General features: G+C 37.7%; 1 protein-coding gene and 1 non-coding gene across 4 annotated transcripts; one reads left to right on the top strand and one right to left on the bottom strand.

Annotated features, from left to right (window-relative positions):
- Window positions 1–4,507: 4,507 nt before the first annotated feature.
- Window positions 4,508–17,092, top strand: LOC145213945 (uncharacterized). 3 transcript variants are annotated; one of them, XM_080082359.1, is made up of 24 exons: window positions 4,610–4,707; window positions 4,792–4,936; window positions 5,278–5,471; window positions 5,532–5,664; window positions 6,175–6,376; window positions 6,586–6,750; window positions 7,049–7,221; window positions 7,487–7,746; window positions 8,244–8,410; window positions 9,724–9,807; window positions 10,164–10,392; window positions 10,576–10,724; window positions 10,915–11,055; window positions 11,142–11,273; window positions 11,440–11,594; window positions 11,890–12,064; window positions 12,302–12,477; window positions 12,965–13,136; window positions 13,359–13,541; window positions 14,039–14,164; window positions 14,543–14,743; window positions 15,131–15,358; window positions 15,710–15,752; window positions 15,938–15,999. In XM_080082359.1, exons 2-23 carry the CDS (start codon window positions 4,827–4,829, stop codon window positions 15,746–15,748), a joined length of 3,594 nt encoding a protein of 1,197 aa, XP_079938485.1. In that variant the 5' UTR covers window positions 4,610–4,707; window positions 4,792–4,826; the 3' UTR covers window positions 15,749–15,752; window positions 15,938–15,999. The 3 variants fall into 3 exon arrangements, with proteins under 3 accessions (XP_079938482.1, XP_079938485.1, XP_079938483.1); XM_080082356.1 differs by lacking the exon at window positions 15,710–15,752 and having other exon boundaries at window positions 4,508–4,707; window positions 15,938–17,092; XM_080082357.1 differs by lacking the exons at window positions 14,039–14,164; window positions 15,710–15,752 and having other exon boundaries at window positions 15,938–17,092.
- Window positions 13,762–13,835, bottom strand: Trnas-gga (transfer RNA serine (anticodon GGA)). The gene has a single exon. It is a non-coding gene; the product is annotated as a tRNA-Ser (tRNA).
- Window positions 17,093–18,397: the final 1,305 nt, after the last annotated feature.

Here is an 18,397-nt window from a genome sequence, read left to right as displayed (position 1 = left end):
CAAGCCATTCGTACTAGACTGCGCTTTTTTCAGAAAAATTCCAAATCCGTTTTTCTATTTCCCTTTACATTATTGCGAATATGTAATATCGTAAATCACGGAAGTCCCCAAAATAAATATATTTTTTGCTGCGTTGATTTCGGGTTAAAAGTGGCTCCATCCCGATTTGTGTTTGAAAAAAAAGTTAGACGCGGCAGTGACGACACATTTCGAATAGCTTAAAATTGTGCAAGTCCAATACCCTGGGGCGCTGGATAAAATTAAAAGCGTATGTCTAAATTTGCTCTTGCAGTCACAAACAAGAGCTTTTTATAGCTTTTCAACACACAAAATGCCTATTTTAGAATCTTGAAACTTTATAAAGGGCGACATCCGATTGTTCGCACCAGCTATAACAGGATTTAAATTTAAACCAATTATGGGCTCTGAAATTAGTCCATGATAGCAAATGGAAATTTTGTCAGGAAGACATGAAAAATATGTTGTTTTGCACTGGCATCATAAAACAGATTCATTAAACAAACCAACACAAAACACACACCTTTATTACACAAACGCCTCATCGTACAATGGCACTTTTGTACATTCTCATAAAGTATTTTGCTAATTTTACTGCGGTTCCATATGTTCCCTTCTGGCGAAACACAAAAGGCTGAATTATTTGCTACACGTTAGTCAAACATCTGATATTAAACATATGTAAATCGTAACATCAAATATTGTGCTAGTTGAGAGTGGATTTTCTTCTTTCTTTAACATACCAAAATTCAAATCCAACATCAAATACTTGTCTACCGCGCTTACCTGACCAAGATCTAGTTGGACCAATACGTACTTGGAGGATTTGAAGATGGATTCATCGAGAAATGTTCCGAAAATAGTGGGTAGAATCGGCCTAAACGAAGAAAGAAGGTATTTGCAGCACAAGCGGCGACTGATGTTGGGATTCGGGGTAAATATTTGAATTTATAAATTAAGATGTGCTTTGAAACAAATATTAAATTTAAAACCAACAAAGTTGTGTAGATCAAACATTTACCCATGTTACTTATGCGTATGAACGTTTTGTATTGAAGTACCTACAAACAAGTAGATGGGATAAGTATATAGTAGAAACATACGAGCAACTTGAATACCTTACATATATCTTTCGTTTCTTCATTAGTTGTATGATTTAGGTTTAGCTATATTGAGAAATGGACATGTATGTATGTCCATGTATACAGGGTATATTGGTTGTGATGCTTTCACATGTTCCACTAAATCACTTTTTTTAGATTACCGAAATTCTTCTGGGATCAAGTTGCATCTTCTCTGGCATAGCATCAGTCGTAACTGCGATTCCCACATCGAGTATATCTGTTTTACAGAATTTTCCATTGTCTCTTGGAGAAGGAATTTGGTGTGGATTATGGGTAGGCGTATGTCCACAGTATTACAAGTACATTTATAATAATGAATATTTTAACATTTAATCGCTTATCCGTGCAAAATGTAGAATTATTATTTAAGAGGAAACGCCCAAACTATCTTTTTACTAAATTTATTCTTGCAGGCGGTGATCAGTGGATCACTAGGAGTGGCTTGTGGACGAGCAGCTGCGACAGATAGTTTGGTATTTGTGGAAGACTACTTAAATTGTTTGTTTTTTGCTTGTTTATCTTTCTACGTGCAGCTTATCCCACGAACTAAAAAGGATAAACGCCATCACCCTTCGTTTACAATTACTTTAATAATATCATCACGTGCAATTGTTGCAGGTTCGTGCACACATGGCACTGGCAATTATAGCAACACATTTTTCTGCACTTCTGTTTACTTTGGGAATCACCTGGGGGCTTATAACATTGGTAAACATTGCCATTAATATTGTAAGTAAAAATTACAGTAAAACACCAACACATTGTTATTTTGCAGACAAATGCTGTCCATACCAGTGCAGAACTTGCTGGTGCGGTTTTGGGCTTTGTGGCCATGGTCATGTGCATTGTTAGTGCTTCAGCATCTTGTTGCTTTTTATACGCCAAAAGTCAATGTGAATGTTGCAGCTGCTGTTGCGACTGTTGCTGTGAGGTGAGGAATAATGGGCTAACAATTTTTTCACTCGGAGGGGGATTCAACATTTGTTTCGAAATAAATGAGTATTTGATATTGGTGAAAAGCAGAATTATTGTAGAATTCAAGCATTGTGCTAATTCTACCTTTCATTCTCGTGACTGGCAGAATAAGAGCGGTCAGTTTCACTTTCACATGCACTTTATTGAAATGAAGAGTGATTTATTTTCGACCACCTAAACCAGGGGTGGGCAACCTGCGGCTTCATTAAAGGTTGTGCGGCCCGCAGAGACGCTTGGATTTCAAAAGTACTGGCAAACGAGTCCAATTATTACATACTTTTGAGCTGATTGATGCGCCTGATGCTAGTTTTCTGCGATCTTGCAAAATGTGGCTAGAATCAAATACGAATTATACTTGTAGTTAAGCATATTTGGTAAGCAACAATGCAAAATCACTTTGTGTTGCACATGTGCGGCCCGCAATCCAATTTTGACAATTGTATTTGGCCCCACAGTAACAAAGGTTGCCCACCCCAGACCTAAACCAAATAGTAGAACAAAGAACTATAGATAACTCCATAACTACAAAACAGTCAAACAATCTTACTTAATACAGCACATAAAATTATTCACCACAACACAACTTAATACACTCACAACTTACTCAGATACCACTGTAATTTTAACTGGTCTGCACGTGTAGAAATATTAAGGAAGCTGTTGAAGTGGGATACATACACGGTTGTCATGTATGTCGTAACAATGCATGTATGGCGCAATGGTTGCAACGGCGGGAAAAGTTTTTGTTGTAGGGGAGCGCTATACTGTCCGTTACAATTATTTTTATTGCATAGGATTCAACTACTGATGAAGAGCAGATAGTTTATGTCGTTCAAAACCCTCCAAACATATTAAACACAGGTTAGTCAAATTTGTATCAAATCTGCGTTTCTTATAATTTACAAGGCATAATGGCCCAGGAAACATTTCTCAAAGTCTAACCCAAACCATTCCAGGTCCATTCCAAACACCAATCAACCAACAATTTCAGGCCGCTGCTGCAATGGCACATAGTTATCCACAAACAACACGGGAGAACCAGAATCCGTATAATCCAGCTCAGAAGGTTAACCAGAGCCAACACCCGCAATTGAATCAGCCGAATTTGCAGGAAACAAATTTTGCTTCCGATCAGCATCGCTTTATTACACCTCAGACCACAGCACCAACGATGTTTGAGCACAGAAATAATACTGCAAGTTCAAACTACATCAACGTAAGTTCAGCTGCAGAAAATCTACAAAATGCAAGCGAAAATGTAATGCAAGAAAATTTGCCCATTGCTCAAGGACACCATCTACCAAACATGCCTGAAAGCTCGAGCTAAGCTTTGTTAGGACAAAATACGAATACGATTTGTAACTTTTGACATGTAAAGTATCCTCTTTTCAAACATACTTTTGCAACCTGCAATTTTGTAGAGTGTTGTCGTTTTGTGCAAAAACATTTTTTGGAAGCACTTTGTTGCTCCTAATAAATTGGTAACTTCATTGCAATAGGTCAAAGAGTAATTTCCACAATGTAGGAGAGACTGGCTGCATAACTACAATTGTTTCACTTTGGCTCGTCACACTACACCCTTAGCTCGGAGTCTCGGACGTCGTATGCGAAAATGCAAAAAACTTGCAGGAATTTCATCATACAAACAACAGTTACGTAATGAAAACGTCGCTGCATGTAACTTTTGATTCGATTAGGTAGCGCTTGATGCTGCTTGTTTGGAATTAATGAACAAAACCTAGTTGATGGATTCTGTTGGCTACAACGAAGTACATGGGTGGGTATAGCAGAGCCAATATATTATCAAGTTGCTCTGGTAATAGTTTTTGATTCAAAGACACAAAAAACTGTTTCTTAAATACTCACTCGATCAAAACTCGAACCACATTCAAATCATCCATAGCCAATTGTGGCTCCAGCTGCACCCTTTTTGTTTCAACGCTTGTTTTATATGTTTAACCGTATGTTATTCGTCTTTATTATTGTACGTGGGCGCTGAAACAAATAAACTAAATTGATTGATTGATTGATTGATTGATCCAAAAATGTATTTTGATATTTATTTAAGGTTGGACCTGAGACTTGAACCGCCACTAAATTGACTCGAGTATCCAAGCTTAATTTACAATGACATGTATTTGAGTCAACTGGATACGACAACAGAGCAATTAGACAAAGTAACTTTGTTGCTTTCTATGAATATGACTGTGCGCCGCGGCACACTAGTGTTCCGTGAGAGATTTCCAAGTGTGCCACGAAATATTCCCAATGTTTAAAGTGCACACAGGCGAAATACTGGTGTGCATAACAAAGTATATACTGGCCACAAGTTTCAAAGCTTATATTTTTGTTACCGTATTTACTCGATTATAAGCCGCGGCTTACATTGTTTTTTAGCTGCCGTTCGTGCGGCTTATAATCGAGGGCGGCTTACATAATTTTTTAACACCTCAGTAAATACGATATTGGTACTTTTTACCCAAATTTGAAAACAAACCGTTCCGCTTCATTGCTTTGTAGTGAAGCGCTCTACATGAATTGTTTGCTGAGGAATTGCGGTTTGGCGAAGGAAACGTGTTGATAACCGCAGGTAAGCTTTGTCTAAAGGTCCTTAAAACGTAGTGTGTTATTTGGGTACATCATATTATGAATTACAAATACATTCTTGCTTTAGTTGCGGCGATTTGCTAATGGTGATGTTAAAAAGCAATGGAGAATGACGAACAATATGTAAAGCAGTTGGAGGAAATATTTAACGGTTTTTGCCCGAGCTCGCAGCCAGGAATAGACAAATTTCAGCTGATATCACTTTGCGAAAGGTATCTTGTAACAAGTTAATGTGTTACTGGTAATTCCAACCATAACTATGTAAATTACCCCAGTAATGTAACCACAAATCACCCAGCAAACTTAACAAATCATAAATTGATGTATTACGATATGAAACAGTTAATATTTAAACATAGAAAAATGTCGTAATTATGCAACTAGCTTTTCAAATACATTAATTAAATTGTAACTTAATTATGTAATCTTATCATATGATTTTAAACAATGCAAACCTAGAACACTGTGCAATAACTGTGGATATCTGATACACGGTTTTAAACAGCCTCAACTAAAAAATGCAGTAATATCTAACAATATGACTACATTAAAGGTTGTCTCTGGATGCAGATTCAATTGGTCGTCTTTTTGCTTTGGCATTTGAACAAAAAGAGTTTGAGGAAATTTCATCTGATGACTTTATTGCATTTGATCAGTTTTGCCAATGTTTTGTTGCTGTTCTTTCCGAAATTACAGAATCCACTGAAAGTGGGGCTACATGCGATTCACCCTGTGATGAAAATGAAGGTCTTAGTTAGATTGTCAGGTGTTGATCATGTTTTTACTATTGTACTTTGTTGTTTTCAGATAGTGTTAAACCACGATTGGTTAGAGGTGGAAAGAAGTATGGCAGAAAGTCAGCACCTTCGGCAGATCTTAGTGACATTGAGCACCCTGTAGATTGCAATGAAAACCCCAATGTCACCACAGATGATCATTGGTATGTAAAATTTAAAACTATTTTTTAGGATAAAGCAAACATATTTTCACAAAATCATTTACACACCATGCATATTAACATTTAAGTCTGAAAGTCAGTTGGCAAATCCTGTTTGTTTTTACAAGTAAATTCTGCCTCAAACATAATCATTGATTATTGCAGTATTATTGAATGTAATTATTAAGTAGGAGGCAGATTTCCTAAATCCACTATATTCCAACATCAACTTTACTTAATTTCATTTCAGTAAAATCACTTAAATTCCATCCCAAAACCATGCTTTTGCCTTGCATAAACTTATAGCTGATTTTGACAAATTTTGCCTTAAGTCAGAGTTGCCAAAAACAAATCATGACTCCACAATATTCAGAAACTAACTTTGACTTCACTTTAAATGTGGGACACACAGAGTTCAACTCCAACTTTCACCTTTGCATAAAACTTTTGGGAATTATTATCCATTTAATATGAAACCAACTATTTCCTAATGTAAATCTGTTCATAAAACAGGTTGGGTGAAATGCTTACCTCATCAGATGAAAATGAAGATGCTTTGGGTGTTGGTAACAAAGTTTACTATGAACCTGGATTTGGAATTGATGAACCTGATAAAGGTCATTACTTTGAGTCAAGCCATAGTGGAACTACCTCAGCATCTACTGATTTAAAGAAACAACCAAATGAAATCAGTGCAATGTCAACTGAAGATATGGTAGGAATGTGTTCACACATAAACATTTGCCATGATTTTTGTACTATGAAGGATTGTAATACAATGTACGCTTGGGTGCATGGATTTTCTAGATGTGCTGTACAGTATTATGCAGTATGCTTTATAATTATGTAACTTTAATTACATTTATCAATTATATAGTTAACAAAAGCTGCTGGAAAAAATCTTTGACACATACTGATTTATAGGGACAGATTGCAGATGCTACACCAAACAGTACCTTCATCCATGAAGGATGTATTCCTAATCTTTTTCTAAAACTTGACTTGGATGGTTCTGGCATGATTGAAGTAGAATCATTGGTAGCAATGTGGAAAAAAGCAGGGGTTGAAGATGCCATTCAAATACTTGAGGTACGCTGCTTACAAGTGGTAAAGCTGTCTATATTCATCTCAAAAAATATCACACAGGTCATGCAGCAGTACATCATTTTTAAATCTGACTATTAATTTGAACTTGAAACTACTGACTTAGTTTGATTTTAATCTATGTGCATGACTTACCCTTCACTATAGTAATGGTGCCCATGAGAATGTAATTTTATTCCAATGCCAAATATCTCTTGTCTAATTTTTTCACTCTCAACACAACTGACTTGACTTGCGATAAATTAAATAGACACAAAGAGACCTACCCTATTTATATTTACAGGCCCTTGACATAACCCATCGAAATGGGTTAATCGATGCTTTTGAGTTGTCAACTGCCCTTGAAAAGGAAGCAGTATCTGGTACTTCACTCTTACCCACCACAAACTCCAAACTTCACTCCTCTATTACTTATGCTTTGGTGGCAAGTTACAGAGAATTTGTCTACTTTGTTAAGTATGTCTTTTGACTGTGTATATACATAAAGTATTTTAAGTTAGTACATGTGTTGGTGTTTTAGATTATGATTTGTTATGTTTGTCAATTTAACTGTTATCGTATTATTTTCTTGATAGTACGACAGGCCCATTAAAGTCGTCAAACACTTTGGGGCTGATCCCAGTTAAGAAGTTTATGTTTATCTTAAAAATTGTTTTCTTGTTTCGGATACATTGAAGGCGTTTGTTTTGCTTTTTTAATGTTTTATAATTATATAATTTAGTTCAGAAGCAGAGCAATACAAAAACCTAACAGAAAAAATGAAGGATGATCTGGAAAGATCGGAACTTCGAACTTCAAAGCTTATAGATGAAGTCGATGACCGATATCTAAGCATGGATCAACAAAATGAGAAAAAGTTGACTGTGGTGGAACGTAAGTGGGCAAAAAAGCTTAACTGTGCACAACATGCCCATGAAAGGGAACGGGACACAATGCTGATTCAATTCAACCAGGACAAAGAGTTGTTTCGTAAAGAAATTGGTAAGTGGATTGTGTGTTGTGTTAAACTAAGCTTGTCCCGCTAGGGTTATCCATCTGTTGTTGGTCTTACTACTGTTTATTTGATTGTCTACTTGTAAGCTTATGCTTTGTTGTGAAAGTGTTTTTGTTAAGGGTGTTTGTTACACTAGTAGCCATCTGTTCCATTGTTCCACCAATCACATTCAATTTAATGCAAGATATCAACAAATAAAGGTTGTTGGTACCAACATAAATTTAATGTTTCAGTGCATATTGAATTTAATTGCTTTTCTCAGAAAACAGTTTTTTGAACTCATGTGTGTGTTTTGTAGTAACAAAGATATTCAAAGTTATTGTTAGATTTTAACCTGTCATAAAATTTTTAGAAATTGTTATTAAATCTGAAAAACAAGGATTTTTTTAAATGGGGGGATTGCAAGTTGCATTTGGTTGCTAAAAGGGTCGCGGTATGAAAAAGATTGAAAACCATTGCTTTAGTTTATTACTTTCTTGTGCAGATGCTTTGCAGTATAGTGATGAGTGTCTTCGCAATAAAATCCACCTTCTGCAATCTGAAAATGATTCCTTATCTCGAGAATCTCTTCAACTTTGTGAAAAACTCAACGAAGCAGAGAAGGATGCTGATAGGCTTAGAAAAGATCTGGAATGTCTTCTCAATGAAAAGGTTACACTGACTAAATTATTATCACCTATTTTTGTTATACACGTATCAGACAAGGTTATGTGTTATATTTATAGTATATGCTTGGTGACCGGCTGTTTTGGTATGGCACCTTGAATGGGCCTGGCATACTGTGATTTATATATGAATGTGCCATGATCGCTGGTCTGCATAGATCAGGGGTGGGCAAACTTTTCAGTGCAAGGGCCGCATTCAAAAGTTTGTAATTTTATCGGGCCGCATAGTATTTTACCAACAACCGCCAGTTGCTTGCTTGTTTTTGTTTTAAAATAACTGATGTAAAGAATTAGGTTTATATCACACATATACCATTTAAAGTCGCCTAAAATGCTCTGATTAATAATTTCTAACTTGTGCATAAGTTTAGCTAAACGAAGCTAACTGTTTATGACGTCATAAAGTGTATTGTGACGATTGTGGTGCCTGTTTTATTTGCATTGTTTGGCATTTTTGTTAAATACCTTGCGCCAACATTAAGCAATGCGAACCGCTTTTAATATCCATCTTTGGGTGTTGTACGGGTCTGTGTTAACGATTCTAAGCCGTGTTTAATGTTCGTTTGCAAAGTACTGCAACGACCTAAAACTTGATCCAAAGTGACCAAAGTTTTGGCGTCAACAGTGCAAAGTGGGCTGTATTTGAAAACGTGAATCGCTTTTACTTTTATTTACTTCTATCGAACGAAGAAATTGTGTCAAGTGACGATTTGCATTATAACGTGGCAACAACAACAGGCTAAAGCACGTAAAAAGTATCTGTGTTTAGTTCCAAAGTATGGTACGGGTGCAGATACTGGACATGGAATAGGTATCGGCAAGTCGCAGTATTTTTAAAACTCTACGCCCGTGCTCATAATACTATTCAGCGTTACTCGGAAACTTTCTCTTTAAAATTTACTAACATTTGGCGGGCCGCATGAACTCGTTTGCCGGGCCGCATGCGGCCCGCGGGCCGTAGTTTGCCCACCCCTGGCATAGATGCTTCAGGGCTGATCCCAGTTATAAATTTATGTTCATCTTAAAAGTCAAGCATTGCACAATGTTTTTTGTAGTAAACTCTAGCCATTTTGTGTTGTTATTTTTAGCAAAGTGTGTTGGTACTAGTAAATCAGTTTTTTTGTAGTTTATGCAATTTGTTAACAGAAGCTCTGTCTCAAGTTTAGACACATGTTTTTCTGAAACAAGTTGAATCTTTAACAGGGTGGGTTATTATCCATAGGTTTAGTGGTTTCAAACTACACCATGGTTGGTCTTACTTATGTTAGGACACAACTTAATTAACATTTGTAATTTCAGACAAATGACACATCAAATCCAATCAATACATCTCAGGAAGAAAAGTTTGCCACCATTATCAAGGAATATGAAGCACAATGCCGGGTAATACATGTTTCTATCAATAAATTATATAATAACCCCCCCTTTCTGAGCAAATAGCTTGATGCATCTTGGTGACAAAGTGTTTTTGTCAACTGTCAAGCAATAAAACAGTTCATGTTTACCAACTGTTAGCAAACGTTGACTGTTTGCTCACGTTGTTTCTATTGTTACATCTGGCTATGTTGACATAGGAAACTATATGACAGTACTTAGGGTTTGTGCTTAAACTGATAGTGGGATTTAAATGTGATGTACCACTGTGGTTTTGCTCACATTCACTTGCAGTCAGACTGTAGAAGTACTGACACATTTACAGAATTTTATTTATCATTTTATGTAATTTTTTTTACTTTTAGCACTTGGCAGACAAAAATGATGAGCTTGTTATTGAAGTAGAGTCTCTGCATGGCAAGATCAAACATTATGAGTCAAAAGATCACAATAGAGGTGTGAGTGTAAGTTCGTTTCATGATGAAAAACTGAGAGAAGGATCATCACCGAAACGGAAAAAGCCACTTAGAAGGGAGTCTAACTTGTCTGAATATCTGGACTACAACACCAATAACTACAGTGATATGGAAAATGGTAAATTGTGTAGTATTATGTTAAGTGCCGTAGCACATGTTTTGGTTGTTTTTAGCAAATTGTCTTTTTGTTTTTGGGTGCTTTGTGGAGTTTAAACTTTTGGAAAAGTGTTTGATGCTGCTGCTTTTATTTGGCAATAAAAAAACTTTCATTTCCTTACATTTTTTGTATTTGATTTTGTAGATACAGCAATTGAGCATCTGGAAAGGCCACGACGAAATAACGTTGACGCTCAAGAATATGCTAACATTAGAATGGCAGAACTGGAACGTCTTGTTGAGGATCTCCGAGCGGACAAGAGAAAATATATGGATGAGATTTCTTTTGAAAAGGTAATGTAAGCCTTCTTGGGTAACTTTGTGGATTTAGCTACACCTATCGACGGCTTAGTTAATAGTAACTTAGTTGTAAAGTTTGTGATATTCTAATGAAAAATACAGTTTACATTATCTATGTGTATATGCCACTTTGTATTTCAATTCACTAATGTCTCAAAATTGTAATCCCTTTTTTATTTGCTAGGCGGAGATGGAAAAAGAATTTCAGATTCGACTTGAAAATGAAAAGGCCAAATTGAGTTCACTAGATGATAATCGGGCAGTGGAGGAACAACAAAACATGACTATGCGACTCTTGAAGCAAATCACACAGGAAAAAGACGAGGTATATATATTGTTTTGCTCACCTGCGCCTTAGTGTCTAGCTCAAGGATCTAAGACCTGTTCCTAAGTTCTTAATCTTGTCTTTAGCTAGAAAGCAAGTTCTTGAAACTGAAACAAAAGACTGAGAACGAATCCTCAGAAAGTCAACATGGAATGGCTGATCTCTGCAGAGAGTTTGCCCAAGAAAAGGCCGAAGTCGTTGCCAAACACGAAGAGCAGGTAATAAGGACGTTAAACTTAAAAGCTTGTGTGCACAACTTACGAGCAAATACGATGCTAGCATTCCGGTTCCAATTTTCGTATAGGTTTACTTATATGTTTGCCGATACAAAACCTCTATACATCTGCTTATAACTTGCCGGTTTTAAAAGCTGTGATTTTTTAGATGCAAGCGATGCGCTCAAAGTTGGAAGTGGTGGAACGGCGTCTTGCAGAGGAAGAGAAAGCAAGTGGAAGATTTGCTGAGCAACTGAAAGCAGAACGTGTTCAACACACTGAGGCACTGGCTGCTCACCAAGAAGTTATCTCCAAATTCGAAAGGTGTGTACAACGATTGGCACAAGCGTATCATACAGCTTGATGCTTCAACACATTAACGTTGAAGTAGGGTCACTAACTTTTTTGAGTTATATTCTGTGAAGCTTACTTTAACTTAACCGACAACGCGTTTATGAATAATTTGTCCTACTGTTTTCCTGTCTCGAGTTTAATATGCAACTTAAAGGAGGGCTGTTTTAAAACATAATTTTTGCGCTTGTCTATTGAAATTTACACCGTTAAAATACACTGTTTTGTCTTTGTTAGCTAAATTACGAGTTAAAATTACCGTCTACAGAAGCAGTACACCTGTCGCTCCTGACGGCAGCGTCGGTGCCGATAAAATAAAAGAGATTACGGACAACTTTGAAGCGGAAGTCACTCGACTCAAGCAGGAACATACGACGGAGCTGAAAAAAGTCAAACGTGATTTGGAGGAGAAGCTGGAGGAAGTTATGGCTGAAAAACACAAGGTACCAATAAGGCTTGAAATTTCATTGTGTGGGTATTTTTTCCAAGTTGAACTCTATAATGTATTTCAGTTCAATTTTTAGCTTAAACAGTTACTAAAACACTTCCATCGATAAAATCAATTTACAAGCGTCCTAATATGCCCAGCATTTCGAAGCCTATGCATCAAGTCATAGAATAGATCATAAATTACTCATCAGCATGCAATGCATAATATATGCGCTTGTCACGTGACGCAGGTACAAGAGACCGCGTCCATGTGCAGTGAACTGGATCGACTTCAGGAGAGCATCGGAGTGGAACGAAGGGACATGCATGGTCGGATGCAGAAAATGCGGGACGCGTTCGAACATGAAGCAGCTGAACTGAAACAAATGCTTGATTGTGACAAGGCCAAGTTACGACAACAACTCAAGTGAGTGTTATATAATCAAGAGTCGACAAACACCACACAAACAGTACACGATGTAGCTTGGATATTGAAAATGACCCCAAGTAAACTCGTTTGTATAATCTAATCTTACCTAAGTTTGTAACATTCACGCTTTGTGTGAAAGTGTTTATATGGGTTAGGAAACCATTGATCAATTCGGTATCACGCCTTTAATAAGCCTGGCGTACTATGATGACCATTGATTAATACAATCTTTTGAAATATCAATATGGTGGCCTGCGCACCAAATTACTCTTTTGTAAAAGGACGTGATATGTAGTTAGGGCTACTAACGTAAGAAATCTCGTTTTCACTCATTTTGCTTTAAACTGTTCGCAAATGCTTTTTGTGCCTTCTTTCGGAAATTAGCAAACTTTGTGTGCTTTAAGTTCTTACGTAAGTGTTTTTTTAATATGGAGCTGTAAATTATCTTTGTAAAATGAAATTTATTTGTGTTTTGCTTTTGTAGCGACGAGGTGGCTTCACTGCGTCAACGACTCGCTGAAGAGACGGAAAGAGAAATGAAAAAGAAGAAACAATCGATGGAAGAGGCCGAGCAGAAGATGCGGGTCAGAGTTGAAACTGTGGAAAGTGAGAACTGTGAACTTGTGAGCATACGTTCCGAAATGGAAGATTTAAAGGTGAACCAACAATTTCACACCGCATATTGAAGTCCAAATGTTAGAATGTTTTAATGGAGATATAACAAGTTAGCACATAAGAACATGTCAAAAAATATATTTGTCGGACTTAGCAAGATGTATTTTTTTTTCATTTTTATAAAAAGCTGAAAATTTACATCTTCAAAACTGTGACTCTTGACTTCAATCACAAACTTACTATGTTACGAATTCAACCGACAGCAAAGAAACCAAGACCTGGAAAACCTTCTTTCCCGAGCAACTACCGACCTCCACAGCCGCGACATGAAAATGGGTGAAGCTGGTAATGACGTCAGACAGTCTTCTTTGCTCAAAGAACGCTTGGATGACGTCAACAGAAAAGTTTCCGAAAAGGAGCAGCTGAACCTAAACCTTCGTACACAGGTGCATAGGAAATGAAAAAAGAAATTATTCTTTCCCGTTGGCAGTTAAGATGAACATAAATTCATAACTGGGATCAACCCTGAAGCGTCTATGCAGACCAGCGATCACGGCACACTCGTATGTAAATCACAGTACGTCATGCCCATTGAAGGCGCCATACCGAATCAGCCGGTCACCAAGCATTCACCACCATGTGGCAAGGCGTAGGCTAGAAAAATCTAGCCTGCGGTGGGATTCGAACCCACGACAGGAGTCTTTCCGGGACTCGCGCTGTACCAACTGAGCTACGCAGGCTCAGTGGAGATCCGCCGAAAGTCGAATCACAAGCACCGTTGCCTGCCCCGTATGATGCACATGTCAGCTTAGTAGTAGGGGATCGCCAGATTGACCAGTATCAGTTAAGATGAACATAAATTCATAACTGGGATCCCGATGTCAGAGGTTTAACTAATGTGACCTTGTAAATGTAAGGTTTGTGGCATGGTTGTGTTGTTTAGATGGAGGATCTTTTGGATTCGAACCAAGAGAAATCGCACGTGATCTCCCGTATGCAAAACGAAGCTGATGTCATGGAGGTCGAAAAAACTCGGTTAAAACGACAATACGATGAACTGCTGGAAAAGGTAACCGCACTATAGTCAAGCTATAACTACATAAAACACAAAAAGCCTAGCAAGTCATGTCTAACCGTATCATGTTCTCATGCAGTCCAATTATTTGTCCCGTTAATAATTAAGTTCCCAATAAAGCAACATCTACTTTCAAACAAGGGTATAACTTGAAAATTTGGCGCAAGAAATATAATAACAGCAAAACTAACAACTTTTTTAACTAATAGTATCCTCTATATATTACGGCAAAGTCTTTTATTTGCCTTACTGCACTCCAGTGGTCCCTCTACAGATTTCATTATGCGTCAAACAACAAAAACCCAATCACACAAAACTCTGCTTGAAAAGTTACTCGTACAAGTTCACATATTTTCATGTCATTCACTAAAGGTGCGAGGTCTTGAACACGAGAAACTTACTTGCCGCCTGGAGAATGCAGGACTGAATGCAAAGTGTGAGAAGTTGGAGAGGAGTGGGATGAGCTCTCCCACTCCTTCTCCTCGAGTCCGGAGCAGACGAAAGTCGAGATTGGATGAGGAGCAAAGTAGAGGGAGGAGACTCGCTGAAGAGAAGATTGGAGAAATGACAAAGGTAAATTGTATTCCTAAAATAGTCAGGATTGGAATTGCAAAACATTCCAGTATGTCAAGCATACTAATCATCAGCAGTTTTTCATAATTTGTCAAAAAACTGTGTAATTTTTTAAACGCATTCGATAGCGTAGTCACAAATAAATGTTACGTGTCTAAATCTTGACAATAAATATGTACGGTCGTGTTGCAACAGGCAACCTGTGACCTTTCATTTTAATTATTTCTTTCTTGCACGTTGACCTAAACAGGGATTCGTGCACTCACGTTTCGAACCTGCGTAAGAAGCGACGCGATAGGGCAGTGGACAAGAATAAGTAGATTTATCTACGACCTGACATTCATACGTAAGTGTCATGCACAAACCTTTGAAATCAATGCTTTTTAGGAAATAGCCGATCTAAAGGCTCAACTTACCCAGCTCGCCGCGAACGGACTGGCCAACCAGAGCATAAGCGATGACGTCATGCACCACGTCGCGACTGACGACGAGAGTGACGCTCTGAGCGTGACGTCACAAGGTTCCGGTGCAACTTCGGACCCAAACATGCTTCGTTCGAGGCTGACTATGACCCGACAACAGCTGAACAGCCAGATGAAACGCACCAAAGACCTGGTACGTGCTTAAGTTGAACGTATAAAACCATAGGGTGTTCGATTATCAAAAATGGCGTTTGAAACCAAACAACAAATTGTGAACACAGTTTTGGTATATTTTGTGCCAGTGGTTTTTTGAGACATAAATAGAACAGCGCTGCTTGCATAGTTGGTGGAATAGGCCAAAGTTTTTGTAAAACTTGTTGTCAGAAAAATATATTGAAACGTCAGATGCAGAAAACACAATGCTAAAATCCTTATTTGTCTTTTTTTCTCTACAATTAAATACCATCCATGATAAGCCACCTTTTGAAAGTGCCTTGTGTGAACGGTGGAACCTCTACATTTACGTACTTATCCTACACTCTAGGAATACTGGCTCAGCATAACCGGTGACGAACTAAAATAAAAAGGTAAAATAATAAAAGAATGCAGAGTTAACTATGTCGTAAGGTGGCTATGGGCTTTGGAAATCCATGCACGGCAGCGTTACACTGCTCTGGCAAAAAATACAGCTCCAACTTCTGTGTATTCGTTTTTTTATCATTAAACCTTGGTTTTGTGCACGATAAAACCAATAACGTTGTTTGTCGCACAGTACTCCAAGTTGGCCAAATCCGAAACCTTGGTGAAGGATTTGTATTGCGAGAATTCCCACCTAATGAGAGCACTGCAGGTCACCGAGTCACGTCAAAAGGAGGCGGAAAGAAGATGCGAAGATGAAAAGGATCGATGCCAAGCACTTGGTCGTTTGTTACAACAAGTTTGTCCAGAGGTTCCCTAATGGCTGCGCAATAATCGTGCTTATTTTTTGTTCACTTTTTCATTTAGTTCAAAATCGATGTCGTGTTGCTATTTACCTTTTCATATTATTGTTTTGCCTTTCTTGAATTTAGTTTTTGAGTGGTGCATTGGGCGTGAAATTTATTTTCTGTTGGTTGTGAATCTTGTTTTTTTGGTGTGTTATATTTTTCACAAACACCAGACAAGTATGTTTTAGTCTTGTTTGTTTGACATTTCCCAAATGAAAAGGATTTGGATTGTGGTTCATGGAATATGTATTTTTTTGCCAAAATGTTCAACCAAGTGGAGGCGTTTACGATTTGTATTATCTTTAGGCTCACCATTTACCTTTCTTTGATCTTAACACTTTAATAATGACACAGAGCGCATGTTGGGTAGTTATTTGTTTTGAGGTCTTTTTCCAGACACCTCCCGGTGCATGTTAGGAGCCGACTATTTTGATAATTTGGTAAACCAATCGTGTTGTCACGTTGTTTTGCGAATTTGCACATTTAGCTTTATTTCGACAGCTTATTCAAACTTCCGGGAACACAATTGGTTAAATCGTGCCCGTTCGCGGACAGTTGGACATTTTCTCAGGTTTGCTTAATCACTGTGTATGTTTTTTGTGTATTTCCCCTGCGCTGCTGTAACTGTTGTTTCGTTGTTTTAAAAACTGTAGCGGATTTACCTGGTTGAGTAAAAAAACACATTGTTTTGGTAACAAGTTGCCAAAATTCTGCGGCTGCACCCTTGAACAACAACAAAAATATAAGTTTTGCCCGTTTTTTGAGTACAGCAACTGACTTATTTAAAAATATTTGTCACATTGAATTTTAGATCATTCCAATCAAGTCCTATTTGCACTTTCGTTTAAAAGCGTTTCTGTGTGTTACGTTTTGGCATAAAACTGTGTGATTTCTTAACGCGCTGTACTCTCAATAAATTCGAATTTTAAAATGGCTCAAAATTTTACTGTGTTATCAATACATTATTTTATCCTTTAGCCTCAGGACCAGTTTCCGTCTTTAAAAATACTCATCCAAATCAAAAAGCATCAACCCTTTTGGGAGCTCAGCATTAGACGATTACGTAAGTACAAAATCCAGGTTTTCACAAGACTTCTCTGAACGCGCACAAACAAGATGAAGCAACCCTGATGTCATTGTGCGTTCTCCGCTCGATATTGCGAGTCTGTCTCACGTGGCAGACACAGTGACGGTGCCAGCGCAAAATACGCATCACTATGGATGAATTCCAAAACAAAGTCTTTTGTGCAAATTAGGCGTGCTCATTGTAAGCAGTTGCACCAAAATAAAGCAACGTCACAACATACGTACAGTTTATTGAAATCTGCGCTGCCAAAAGCAAAAACACGGAAATAAGGAAATATCCACTTCAACAATGCCACCAACTCGTGGCTCATCATCCTCCATTTGTTAAAACAGTTGTCTCGTCAAAATCTATTGTTTTAATCCTGGGTCCATCGACAGGTAAAGCTGATTTTCCACCACTTGTGGCAGAGTCTCACTTCGGCTATGTGCCGCAAATGAGAAAGATGTGCTGCTTACGAGTTCGTTGGAATTTGAGTTGAGTCGACCACGCTTGTTGGCTGCCCTTGCTTTGGCCCGTCGCATGGGTGGTGTATAAATGACTGGTTTCTGAAAACACATTCAAAGGACTGATCACAAATAGTAAAATCATCCATCAAAGTGGCGTCAAAATCGCATTTGGTAAAGAATCGTTAAAGTCGTTTGTCACGACTGTTGTAAAAGTCCTTAACAAAGCGGATGCAAAATCGACATCAAATTTTTAATGGCCATTACAAATTACCAGGAAATACGAAATAAATTATATGAACATAACACCGTGTTTATTTGAAAAAAAAATTGTGCCAAAAAAGGTCTAGGTTTGTAGATATACTTACATTGTTACGCATGAAAAACATTTTAGAATATGGCTGATTTGCAATTGTCTTAATCAAATTGAATAACATTTCACTCAATTGCCACATTACAAATTACTAATGTAGGGCGACAGTCACACCTTTGTTAATATATTTTGTACAATATTGGATCGTACCACAACACTTACCCTTAATCGGCTTCTTCGGTTAAAAGAAACTGCCATGAAGATGACAAATCCAATCGCGGTTATTAAAAGCAGAGCTAAAAGCATTATAGACAGCTTATTCAACGCAAAATCCTTGTTTGCGGAACTAGGAATCTTCGTAGCTGGCGCGTTTGAAACCGTCGACCCGGTAAAAACAGGTGTT

Source organism: Phallusia mammillata, chromosome 2, assembly GCF_965637545.1.
Source record: "Phallusia mammillata chromosome 2, kaPhaMamm4.hap1.1, whole genome shotgun sequence".
Taxonomy (NCBI): domain Eukaryota; kingdom Metazoa; phylum Chordata; class Ascidiacea; order Phlebobranchia; family Ascidiidae; genus Phallusia; species Phallusia mammillata.
Note: the sequence above shows the minus strand (reverse complement) of the source record. Positions and strands in the feature narration are given on the sequence as shown.